The 12172-nt window shown below is 41.4% G+C and overlaps 1 protein-coding gene across 2 annotated transcripts in view; it reads left to right on the top strand.

Moving 5' to 3' along the window:
• Nucleotides 1–998: 998 nt before the first annotated feature.
• Nucleotides 999–12172, top strand: part of CDKAL1 (CDKAL1 threonylcarbamoyladenosine tRNA methylthiotransferase) — a 468079-nt gene continuing 456905 nt past the window's right edge. The window contains exons 1-4 of one of the 2 annotated variants that reach the window (XM_080917710.1): nt 1034–1080; nt 1680–1723; nt 5931–6105; nt 9577–9689. In XM_080917710.1, coding sequence (XP_080773836.1) covers nt 5936–6105; nt 9577–9689 — 283 coding nt within the window. In that variant the 5' untranslated portion in view covers nt 1034–1080; nt 1680–1723; nt 5931–5935. Of the gene's footprint in view, nt 1081–1679; nt 1724–5930; nt 6106–9576; nt 9690–12172 lie in introns of both variants that reach the window. The other variant, XM_080917709.1, reaches the window with a different exon arrangement.

The raw sequence follows: 12172 nt of genomic DNA, 5'->3' as shown, positions 1-12172 counted from the left end.
ATGGCGACAGAGGCATACAAGCAAACAACAAAAACAACAACAAACCTAGGGGCAGAAGATGCAACGTTTCCTTAGCATTCGGAAGTCCCTGCGTCCCAATACATGAACCGCTAAACCACCCACCCTTCAACAAACATCTGCATCACTCGGAAAACAGAGATTTTATTCCATATTTTCATGTTATCCTTTTCTTTTGCTTTTAAATGTAAAGTTATGCATTACTGGTTAAGAAAGTATAGAGGTTTCTTCTCACATATTCTTATGGAAGTATTAAATGAAACCTGACTACCTAGGCTAAATTGTCTCTGCAGAAGCAGAAATATAAACCTGCTGCAGTGAGCCACAGCCATAATCCCAGCCGTAGGAGGCAAATGCAGGCAGGAGCTTGGTGTTAAATGATTTTTGTTAAATGATTATTAGCAAAATAACAAAATTTTGGAAATTAGCCGGGCATGTGGTGCGTGCTTTTAATCTCAGAATTTGAGAGGTAGAGGCAGGCTGATCTCTGTGAGTTAGAGGAGACAGGGCTACGTAGAGAGATGCTGTCTCCCAAAAGAGATAGAGATGATAGTAGGTAGGTAGGTAGATAGATAGATGGATAGATAGATAGATAGAGGAGTGAAGTAGAAAAATGTAATGAATGTACTGAAAATGATTTACTCCGGGGGTAATTACTCTAGTAAGTACTTTACTCTGGGGGTAATTACTCTAGTAAGTAAGTACTTAAAGTCTCCAGTTCCTTTTTGTAAGGAGTAATAATAATAAATGGCGAGATGTTTATGTTAATCTCTTAAATGTGCAGTACAGGGTATAAGTTAGCAGAAGTAAGTTGATAAGCCACTCCAAGAACATAATGAGGTAGGAATGTATTTTCTCCTTTGTCTGTAAAACAATCTGGTAACAATTATAGATAGGGCCAAACGCAAACTTGAAACAGTGACGCATTTTGACCTCTCCAGGCTACCGTCGCGGAGCATGCGCACACAAGCCCGGCGGGACATCAGTGTCATGGCGCGCTCCATCTGAAGTCTGTGTAGTTTCCTGACAGTGGCTTGTGGTCTTTCTCTCAGTCTTGAACAGGTGAATTTCTGGATTTGTGTATACTAGGGGCAAATGTGCCATTGCCTAGCGACTGTGGGTCGAGCCTCATTTTTGGCGGAGCCTCGTTTCCGCAGATTTTCCTCTTTGGGCCGATCTCCTGCTTGTTTTCGCAGTTTGAAAAAGACTTGGCAGCTGGCGTGGGGCATCGGATGCTGGAGCGCTGCCTGGAGAGAGGCCGGTGTGGCCGGTGCATAGTCAGGGACTTTCAGTATGGTCTGTCCTTATTTTCCCCTCTCACTTTTCTCTTGAATGTACTTGTGCTAAGTGATCAGGCTTTCAGGAAAATGAGTGTTCTACACTGACTGAAGTTAGGCATAGGGAGGTCGCTTGAGTTTTGTGCCCTTTCTCCCCCGACTCCTTTTCTTTGGTCCTTTGCTTAAAAAACTGAACTGTATCACAAGGGATCACTTGTTTCTTCCTTTGTGATTCCACTGTGCTCGGGCGTTACAGTGCAGGGTAGCAGTTTTCAGAGTGACTAGATGCGTCTTTTTTTCCTTAAGGAAGTTGTAAGGAGGTCTTACACTGGCTTTATGAACTTATAGGATACTTGCATTTTCTAATTAAATTAAAATCTCTAGATTCATCTTTCAAGAGGACTTGAGACCAATTTCAGATAATCAAGGTAGGTATTGGTTTATTTTAATTTTTTTGATATTTGAGTCATCAACTATGCGTTAGAATATGAAGAAAGATGTCTCAATTTTTTAGTAATCAGCTACCATCATTTGGTGAAAACTAGATTTCTCTATAGCTAAATCAGAGAGGCATTTTTGTAATTTTTCCTTAGTTTTTCATTTTCATTAAGTAGCAGGGACATGCTCTCATCCTTTGTCATCTCTGGCACATCTTGTTTGGCTGTTGTTTAATCTCTGTCAAATCCTACTTCTCTACCTGGCTGTTAAATATGGCTTCCTTCTTTCCTCCCTCCCTCCCTCCCTCCCTCCCTCCCTCCCTCCCTCCCTCCCTTCCTTCTTTCTCTTTAAGAATATTTATTTTTTATTTTATGTGCTCTGGGATTTTGCCTGCATGTACGTCTTTGTGAGGTTGTCAGATCCTGGAGTTATAGATAGTTATGAGCTGCCATATGGTTGCTGGAAATTGAGCCCAGGTTAGCTGGAAGAACAATACGTGCTCTTAACTGCTGAGCCCTCTTTCTAGCCCAAATATGGCATTCTTGAAGGCTTGCTTCTGTACGTCTTCTAGCTGGGTTATCTTATTTTTCTTTTTCCTTTTTCCTTTTTAAATTTCTTGATGTCTTAATGTGTATTCCTTGCTAGCCTGGAACTCAATGTATAGACCAAACTTGCAAATGCTGGGATTAAATGTGTGCACCACTGTGCCAGGCCTGATTGTTGTTTTCTTTCTGTGTGAAATGATTCACTGCTGTTAACATGGTTATGTGATTCTGGTTGGCCCAGGGAGTGTGAAGTGGTCTATCTCTGTGGGTTTGAATGGCTTTTCCCTTGTTTTACTGACCACTCTCTTTGCTTATTGCATACTTACATATCTTCTTTGGAAATATGTCTCTTCAGCTCCTTTTCCCATATTTTAATTTGGGTTGTTTGTATTTTTGAGTTCTTTATTTACTATGATAAGAATCCCTTGTATTATATGAGTTACTGTTTCCTTCCACTGCATGCCTTCTCATGGTCTTCATGTTGTCTTTGAAGCACGAGAATTGCCCTTTTTTCCTTCCCTTTTTGAGAACAGGTATCACATAGCCCAGGTTAGCTTCAAATTTGATTTGTATCTGAGGATGACCTTTTAACTCCTGATCCTCCTGCCTTAAGTTCCCAAGTGCTAGAATTGCAAGCACAAGCCTCCGAGCCTGGTGGAAACACTTTAATTTTGATGAAGTCTAACCTGTTCTTTCCTTTTGTGCTCTTGCTGTCCTAACTAAGAAGCCAGTGTCCAATTGAGACACTTGATTCTTGTGATAAGTATAAGACTCCTAGTAGTAGGTCCTTAAGTTTAGGTCTGTAGCCCCTAAAAGTGAGTTAACTTTTGAGTATTATGTGAGCTGCGTTTCTTTGTGTGTGGTGAGTATCTAGTTGTTTTGGTGCCATTTGTTGAGAAGACTGTTCTTTCTCTCATTGCATCGTTTTTATACAGGTTACAATCACTTGATTTAGTAGCATCTATGTGACATAGTCTCTTAAGTCAGTCTTTATGAAATAATAGCTCTAGAACAGTGGATATCAAGATTATTGGAGGTCTGCTGAACCTGATATCTGTATCTGTGAGATTCCCAGAGAGGTTTAGCTGGTGAAGGAATTCGTGTCTGAACGCAGGCTGTGCTTTAAGACTGAATTGAAAAGTGTGTAAATGGAGGAAGCCAGCTGAGACAAGCATTCGTCCTCCCTCCTGACTGTAGGTGCAGTGTGATGGGCCACCCAACACCATCAGACCTTCTTTGCCTGGATGGACTGTAGCTTTTCAAATTATGAGCCAAAGTAACCACCTTTTTTACTGGTACTTTGTCACAGCAACAGGAAAAGTAACTAAGAGACAGCCAGGCCTGTATTTTGTTAGGCTGGGCTGCCCATGGTGAAAAATGTTACTGAGAAGCTGCAGGGGGTTAGAGTTTTATGCACCTTAGATAAACAATGACCAAACTACATAAATTTTTGCTCTTACTGAGTGTATGTTCTAATAGAAGGAGAGTAAAGAACATCTGGGCAGGTGATTAAGTGCCTCAGTTACAAAAGAATACAAATCCAATGCAGACAACATCAACAGCAAAAGTGAGATTAGGGGAGGGTGATAGGAAGGGTCCTGTGGCACACAACTGTCTGCAGTGCCACTCCTGTGCCTGACACATATCATACACATAATACATAAGATTTAAAAATGACTTGGGTAATGAATATCATACGTATGGGAGTGGTAACAAGCAGAGTCTCAGTTTTGGGAGATACTAACAGAATTTTTATGGTGTATTGGATTTAGAGAAAAACAAAAAGGAACCTGGAGTAATTTTAGGGTTTTGGGTGTAAGCTTACTGGAATGTCTGTAAAGGGAAAAGGGAAGCAGTGAGGTGATCTGACAGGATAGGGAGGGGACCAGGAGTTTGGGTTTTGACTTGTGAAGTTTCATTTGTCACTCAAGCAGTGATGTGCAATGGTCAGTTGTACACCTTAGTGTGAGGTTCAGGGGAACATCAAGCTGGTCATATCAGCCCAGGGTTGGCATTTCAAGGCCTTGGAGTGAGTCACCAGGCAGTGACTGTAGCAGGAATTCCTGTAACGGAGCCAAGGGCTATTCCAGGCCTGAGAAGGTGCATCGATGAGCAACAAGCCAAAGACATGAAGGTGGCTCACACAGTAAGAGGCCCAGGAGAGTGTGGTGGCTGATGCCCATGAGAATTGCTTCAGTGAGGTGTTTGGTGTGCCACAGCTGCACTTGTGTAATTCTGTCATAAGGTGACAGAACCAGTCATGGTATGTCGTTGTGTGCCATTAACGTCAGACAGTGCTGGTTGAGCGATGGCTGAAGAAGTCTGAGGACGGAGGTGGGGGATATATATCTAAATGCACATGACTTTTGGAGAAGCTTTCTTTCAAATGAGAGAACTGTAGGGTGCTAAGTGTTTTTTCCCTAAGAGAGCATTGTTGGGACTTTGCTTGAGCAGGGCAGTAGTAGGCTCACCCTAGCACCGTGGTGGGTTTGCACAGTGACAGATTGTAAGGCAAGCACAAGGCAGGAAAGGAGGAGGTAATCTTTCGTGCGAATAGAGGAGGTTGAGGTCTGCATTGGGTCCCTTTCAGTCCCACCTCCTTTCATTTCTTTCTTTTTATTATTCTTTTTTTAAAGCTATGCTGTCAATTTTGATTTTTAAAAAATATTTATTTATTTTATTTATATGAGTAAACTGTCGCTGTCTTCAGACACACCAGAAGAGATTCCATTACAGATGGTTGTGAGCCACCATGTGGTTCCTCTGCAAGAACAAGCAGGTCTTCTGCAAGAACAGCAGGCTTTCTTATCTGCTAAACCATCTCTCTATCTCCTACTTTAGGACTTTTCTCTTGAAGGCATGTTGGATTTTGTCAAAGGCTTTTTGTTTATCTGTTGAGATGATCATGAGGTTTTTATCTTTAAGTTTATGTGATTTATTACATTTATTGGCTTAATGTATGCTGAGCCATCGCTATATCTTTGGGATACAGATAATTTGATGTGTTTGATATACACACCTATGTTTGGTTTGCAAACATTTTATTTATGATTTTACCATTTGTGTTTGTCAGGGATATTGGCTGGTAGGTTGTGTGTGTGTGTGTGTGTGTGTGTGTGTGTGTGTGTGTGTGTGTGTGTGTTTTGCCTGTATGTATTATGTGCACCAAAGGTATGCCTGGTGCCCAGTGAGGTCAGAAGAAGGTGATGATGGCAGTGAGCCTCCATGTGAGTACTGGAACTGCACCTGGGACTTCTGTGAAGTCAGCGAGTTCTCTCATCTGCAGAGCCATCTCTCTGACCCCACCAATCCTTCTGAAAGTCAGGCACAGCAGTTCCTTCTCACAGCACTTGGCCTTGGTGGTCACTGGCCTCAGCAGCAGTGGCTGATGGGAATTATTGGCTTTCTGTTCCCTTTTTCTTGAAAAGACCCTGTCTTATTTTCCTTCCAGAGTATTATGACGTTTTCAGTTCAGTCATGGGACGTTCCATATCTGTAGGACTTGCAGTTGTTTGGTTTATCTGCTTATGTTTTCTGTGGACTTAGGCTTAACAGAGTTGATAAGATTCAAGGTTGGCGAGAATTGTTTACCAATACCATGCCAAGTGGATTTTCATAAACCTCTGCTCTTTGCAATTTTTTTCTGTACTAGAAAAAATGCCTTCTGCATCCTGTGATGTGCTGCTGGATGACATAGAAGATATCATATCACAGGAAGACTCAAAGCCACAGGACAGACATTTCTCAAGAAAGCATGTTTTTCCTAAAGTGCGAAGGCGGAATACCCAAAAATACTTGCAAGAAGAGCCCAGGCCACCAAGTGACAGGTAAGCATCAGAATTATATTGACTTCCATCCCAGGAGAGGACGGCACTGCTGGCCACACCTATGTGCAGTAGCTCCACATTTAGGATCCTTGCATTTCTAACAGGAAACATAGCGCTTCAAAAAAAAAAAAAATGGAATTGCTTCAAATCTGGCAAGTAATAGGTTAAAAAACTCAGAAATACCAAGGACATGGGGAGTGGATATAGGAGAGGAAGTGAATATGATCAATTACATTGAAGAGAATTTTCCAAGAATTAATTAAAACCAAAACAAAATTCCAGATTACATGGTCTTTGAATGGAGGTGATGGGACACTAGGAACTCTTCTGATTTGACTGCAGTTGGTATAAATCTGTTGTCATTGCAAATGAAAACTTTTATTGACATTTATGATTCCTATTTGGCAGTGGTGTTTTGGACATGTGATTATTCTTAGCATATTACTGAGTGCTTACAGATCACAAAATGGCACTGTGCATAAAAAAATCATCCTGTTTATACTTTTGTGGTGGGATTCTAGACAGTAAGAGTCTAATACGACATTGCAGAAATGACCGTACAGTTGTGCAGCTTTAGCTTGTAATTGTTTATCTAGTAAATTGTGGGCGGGTTTAATGTTTACTTGGTTTAGATTATTCAGTTTTTCAAGGCTGTGTATTTAGAATATGTTTTACTTAGTGGAGTTTTATTCCAAGCATGTCTTTATTGTCATTTCTGTTTACTTTTAAATTGTTAGGGCGGTATAAGAGGGAATTCTCTTTGTCCTTCCTAAATACTTTAGAGACCTGTGACTGGAGTAACATTAATTATGGAGTTTTCAATTTTGGTTATTTTTAATTTGTAAATTTTAAATGGATAAAGATTGCAACTGGTATTTAAGAGTGTGTGAAAGGACAGGTTATCAGACTTAATTTTTATTCTTTATGTTTTCTGTGTTATATATGTGTATAAGTGTTCATCAGAGTGTACAGGTGTATGTGTGTGTGTGTGTGTGTGTGTGTGTGTGTGTGTGTACATACTACAGGTCAGATTACATATCTTCCTTGATTGCTTTCCACCTTATTTCTTGGGACAGGGACTGTCTCTGAGGCTGGGCCAGGATGGCTGCCTGTGTGTTTAGTGATTCTTCTGTCTTCTCCCTTGACAAGCACTGGGGCAGCTACCTACTGTTCCACCTGACTTTTATCTGGGTGCTGGGTGTCTGGTACCCCCAGGTCATGTCCTCATGTTTGTAGGGTAGTACTTGGACAGCTTCACCATTTCCTCAATCCTGGCTTCTTTGGGGGTTATTGCTGTAACTGCCACTTTTGGGGTGACCATTTGTATGTATCTGTTTCAAGCTTGCATCAGTCATTAGTAGTGGGAATTAAAACTACAGTCCAGAGAAGAACGTTTTCTGAGGCAACATCTCTTGTAGCGTGGTCCACAGATGACCCTGAATTTCCTGCTTCTCTTTCCTAAGTGCTGGGATTACAGGTGTGAGCTATCTGGTTTGAAAGGACTTTTAAAAAATGTGTATTTGAAATGTTTTAAAAATTGTGTTTATCTATGGTTTATGAGTTTGCCTGGACACATGTGCTGAAGCACGTGAGTGAGGCGGAAGTCAGCTTGTAGGAAACAGTTCTTTAGCATGCGGACCTTGGGATTGGGCTCAGGTCATCAGGCACCGTGACCTGCTAGCCTTTGTATGGATCCAAAAGGACATGATTGATTTACTTTTAATTACATTTTCTAAACATTATTTTTCTCTTTTATTGAAAATAGAGATTTTCAACGCAATACATTCTGATTATGATTTCTTCTTCCTCTACTCCCCCCAGCTCCTCCTCATCTCCCTCCCTTCCAGATCCACTCCTTTCCTGTCTCTCAGAAAACAAACTAACTATAGTGTGAACAGAGCGAAGGCGCCGATGTGTGAGTGCAGCAGAGTAGCCTTAGGAGTCGTGTCCTTGCCTCATTCTCTAGGACACCGGTAGTCTTTGGGCTTACCCTAGTTTCTGGCCCAGCTAATCTCATGCTCGTGCCACCCGCACAGTGTCAGGGGTCGTTCCAACTTCCCGAGTGGGCCATACATTCAGTCAGATATCAGCCAGTTTGACCACAAGTCCTGTGCTACTGTTGCACGGGGGCAGTGGTTCTCGACCTTCCTACTGATGTGACCCTTTGGTACAGTCCTTATGTTGTGGTGACCTTCAGCTATAGAATTATTGCATTACAACTTCATAACTGCGAGTTTGTCATAGTCATGATTATAATGTAAATATCTATATGTAGAGTACCTGATATGCAACCCCCAAGGGTCACAACCAGTGGGTTGAGAAGCACTGCACTAGTGCATTGGTATATGGGTGGCCACTGTAGACTGGGTTAGTGTTTACCCTTCTTCACTATGCAGAGTGCATTCCAGACTGAACACTTAGTCGGGAGGGGTGAAGGCTCTAGGTAGGCATCAGCTGGACTTCTCCCTGCTCGGTGGTAACTTGTGTAGTGTTGTCTTCAGCAATAGGGCCGTAAGCAATTTGTAGAACTGTAGTCTTGGCAACAGCCTAGGTTGTTTTGGGGTTTCCATGGAACCCTTTGGTCAACAACTCAATTAGAGGTAACTTATTTCTAGTCCTGCCGTTTGGTGACAAGAGATGCAAAAGGACATTGCTTAGATACAGAGATTCTTTCTGTGATTCCATGGTTATTTTATCTAGATTTTAGTTTTAAAACACTTCACTTATTATTGTGTCTGTATGCATAATGTGTTTAAGTCTTAGGTGGGGTTTCTCTTGCTGCGATGAAACACCATGACCAAAAAGCAAGCTGGGAGGAGAGGCTTATTCAGCTTCCACCTCCGTAGTACTTTCCTCATTGAAGGAGGTCAGGACAGGAACTCAGACAGGGCAGGATCGTTGATGTAGAAGCTGATGCTGAAGCCATGAAAGCATGCTGCTTACTGGATCCTCCCAGTGGCTTGCTCAGCCCGTTTTCTTAGAGAACCCAGAGCCACCAGCTCAGAGATGGCACCACCCACAGTGGGCTGGGCCCTCCCCCCCTTCCATTTGGTTCTTGTAGAGGCATTTTCTCAACTGAGATTTCTTGCTTTCAGATAATCGTAGCTTGGGTCCAGTAGATAGTAGAGGAACTAGCGTGAGACTGTGATCGTCCTGATGAGTGAGGTCAGAGGGCAACTCTGTGGAGTGTGCTCCCCCTCCCTTTCCGTGCAGCTCAAGTGGCCAGGCCTATGTGGCAAGTGCACTTACTCTCCGACCTGGCTCACTGACCTTATTTTAGAGTTTTGTTGTGACTACAGATTTTAAGATAATTGGATGCATTCTGTAGCTAGGTTGCTAATTGATTCTAGTTTGTTTGTTTTTTTTTTTTTTTTTTTTTTTTTTGTATAACGTGCCCTAAGATCATCTAGTGACTTTTATCTTACAAATCACTTGTAGATATTCACTTTGTTTTAATTGATTACTTGACAGCACGATTCCAGGAGTACAGAAAATTTGGATACGAACATGGGGCTGCTCACATAATAATTCAGATGGAGAATACATGGCTGGACAGCTTGCTGCTTATGGCTATAAAATTACAGGTAATGAGATCCATAATGCATTTTATTGATTATATTTCAGAGTTGCAGATTTTGGAGACAGGTAGTCTAACCCCAGTAATTTAAGGGGATTTTAGAGTAATTTAATGATTTGAAGGAAGAACGCTAATAGCTACTATATATTATTAGATAACTGGTTATAGATGTCTTGACTTTTATTGTATTTTTTTGTTTATATTACATTTTGTTTGTGTGTGTCTATGCGGGGGTCACATGTGTGCAGCGGTATACATGTGGAGGTCAGGAGACAGTTGCAGGAGAGGAGACTTCTCTTTCTCCTGTGTGGATCCTTAGGGCTTAGGCTTGATGACAGGTACCTTTGCTCACTGAGCCATCTCACCTTCTGGTTATTTTAAAAGAACCCTACAACCTTTTGTATTTTGAAGTGAAGCTACAGAAAATTCATATAAGGCCAAAAGAGGGCATTCGATCCTCTGAATTTGGAGTTACAGACGATGCGAGATGCTACGTGGGCATCAGGACTTGAACTTGGGTCCTCTGGAAAACCACCATGGTTTTAAGTGTTGAGACGTAGATCCAGTCCCACTTTTAGCAGTTTTCATTTTATTTTTTATGACACTATTTTATGTATAGCAGTAGAGTTTACACACTAAATAACATAAGAGAATGATTATAATATATATATTATATATATATATATATATATATATATATATATATATATATATATATAATTTTTTTTTTTTTTTGGACAGAGTTTCACTATGTAGCTCTGGTTGGTCTGGAACTTGTTATGTTGACGGGCAGGCCTTGAATTCACAACATTGATCCTCTGCCTCTCTTGGGATTAAAGGCATACGCTACTATGACCAGTCTGGCTTCATATTTACTGTGTGTACCTGCCCTTAAGTGGTTTGCACTTGACTGGGTTCTGGAGATCCAGATTGTTAGCTTGCACAGGAAGTGCTTTATACCCCGAGACATCTCCACAGCCTTCCTTGTTTACTTTTTCAACACTGTGGAGTTCAGACAGTCTTTACTTCTGTGAAATATGTCCTTTGTCTTGAGCTGGAATTTCCCAACTGTTTGTAGAACTCAAGTTTTGATCTGAAACATAATTTACATGGTTTCTGGATTACTGATGTCAGGTTTTTGGATTATTATGGATTAGTGGGATTTTATTAAAATGAATTTAAATTTTTTTTTTTTTTTTTTTGTTAATTAAGTATGGGCCAAAAATAGCAATGAATATGACATAGTTGTAAAGTTTAGGTCTCAAGTATTGAACACAGAGGTTATTGGAAAGAAGTGGAGATTTCCTAACAGCTATTTGGAGGTGTTTTACTATTTGGTGAAGAAACATGATTTGGGGTAAAATACTTGAAATTGCCACTTGTAACTCTGAGTCCAGTATGTGATTATTCTGCAGGAAAACTTAAGATTTGGAGTGGTTCTTAGTTATTTCTTTCTACCATTTTTAATTTTGAAGGAAAAGATTCAGACTTTAGAAAGACACTGTTTTGAGACAGGGATTACGGAAGTAGCTGAGCATGGCTTTGCATTTCTGCTCCTCCGTGTGGTTTTGTGCAGTGCTGGGCACGGAGCCCAGGGCAGGAGCGCTAGGCAGGCACCCACGGGTAATGGCAGACGACAGAATTAAATTGGCATGGTGGCAAGCAAGTGAACGTTCCTCTTGGCAACTAGTGCTTTAGAAGAAATATGGTCTGGCTGGGCTTGCAGGCACACTTGGGAAACTGAGGCACAGGACTGTGAGTTGTAGATAGCCTGCTGTGTGCTGGGACACTGTCTCAAAATCAAGTAGACATGTGATCTGAGTGCCCTTCCCTCTAGACAGGCTCTGCTTATTCTGCTGCAGATCTTCCCAGATTACTCCGTGTTTCCATCTGTGATGAACTGCCGTGTCTTCACACATGAGGGTTAGAAACAAGCATCTTTTAGTTTCTAACTCTATCCTAGGCTGGCCTTACACTCATAGCAACACTCCTGGCTACGCTTCCTTCATGAGTACTGGGGTTTTTGGTAGGTACATTTCTGTTTGTTGTAGTTGGTTCTGGGAACTCTTGAAGAATAGTAGCAATTTTTTATTTATTTACTTATTTTAACACGTTGTCTCACTGTCTCCTTCCTCTGTGAGGACCAGACTGGCCTCAGTAACTCTTATGCTTTTGGGGTCTCTTCAGACTCTCTCATAATACATTTCTATCAGAGAATTCATTACAGTTGCATAGTCCTAGAGAAATATGGGCTTCCCTGGGTGGTGCTGCATTCAGGCAGTTATCTAATGTGTAGTTACACTTGCTGCACATGGGTCCTGCATGTGCATTGTGTGTGGGAAAGTTCATCCCCAGGTTGAGGCTCTTTTTCTTTCGTTGATTGGTTGGTTTGAGGAAACTTCCATGTGAAATCGGTGTCGAGGAGACAGCACAGTGGACTGATTCAGTGTATAGAGCTCGTCTGGGCTTTGGAACTATGTGAAGTAACTT

The sequence above is a fragment of the Micromys minutus genome, assembly GCF_963924665.1.
Source record: "Micromys minutus genome assembly, chromosome: 6".
Classification (NCBI taxonomy): Eukaryota; Metazoa; Chordata; class Mammalia; order Rodentia; family Muridae; genus Micromys; species Micromys minutus.
This window is presented reverse-complemented; position numbering and strand designations above follow the sequence as displayed.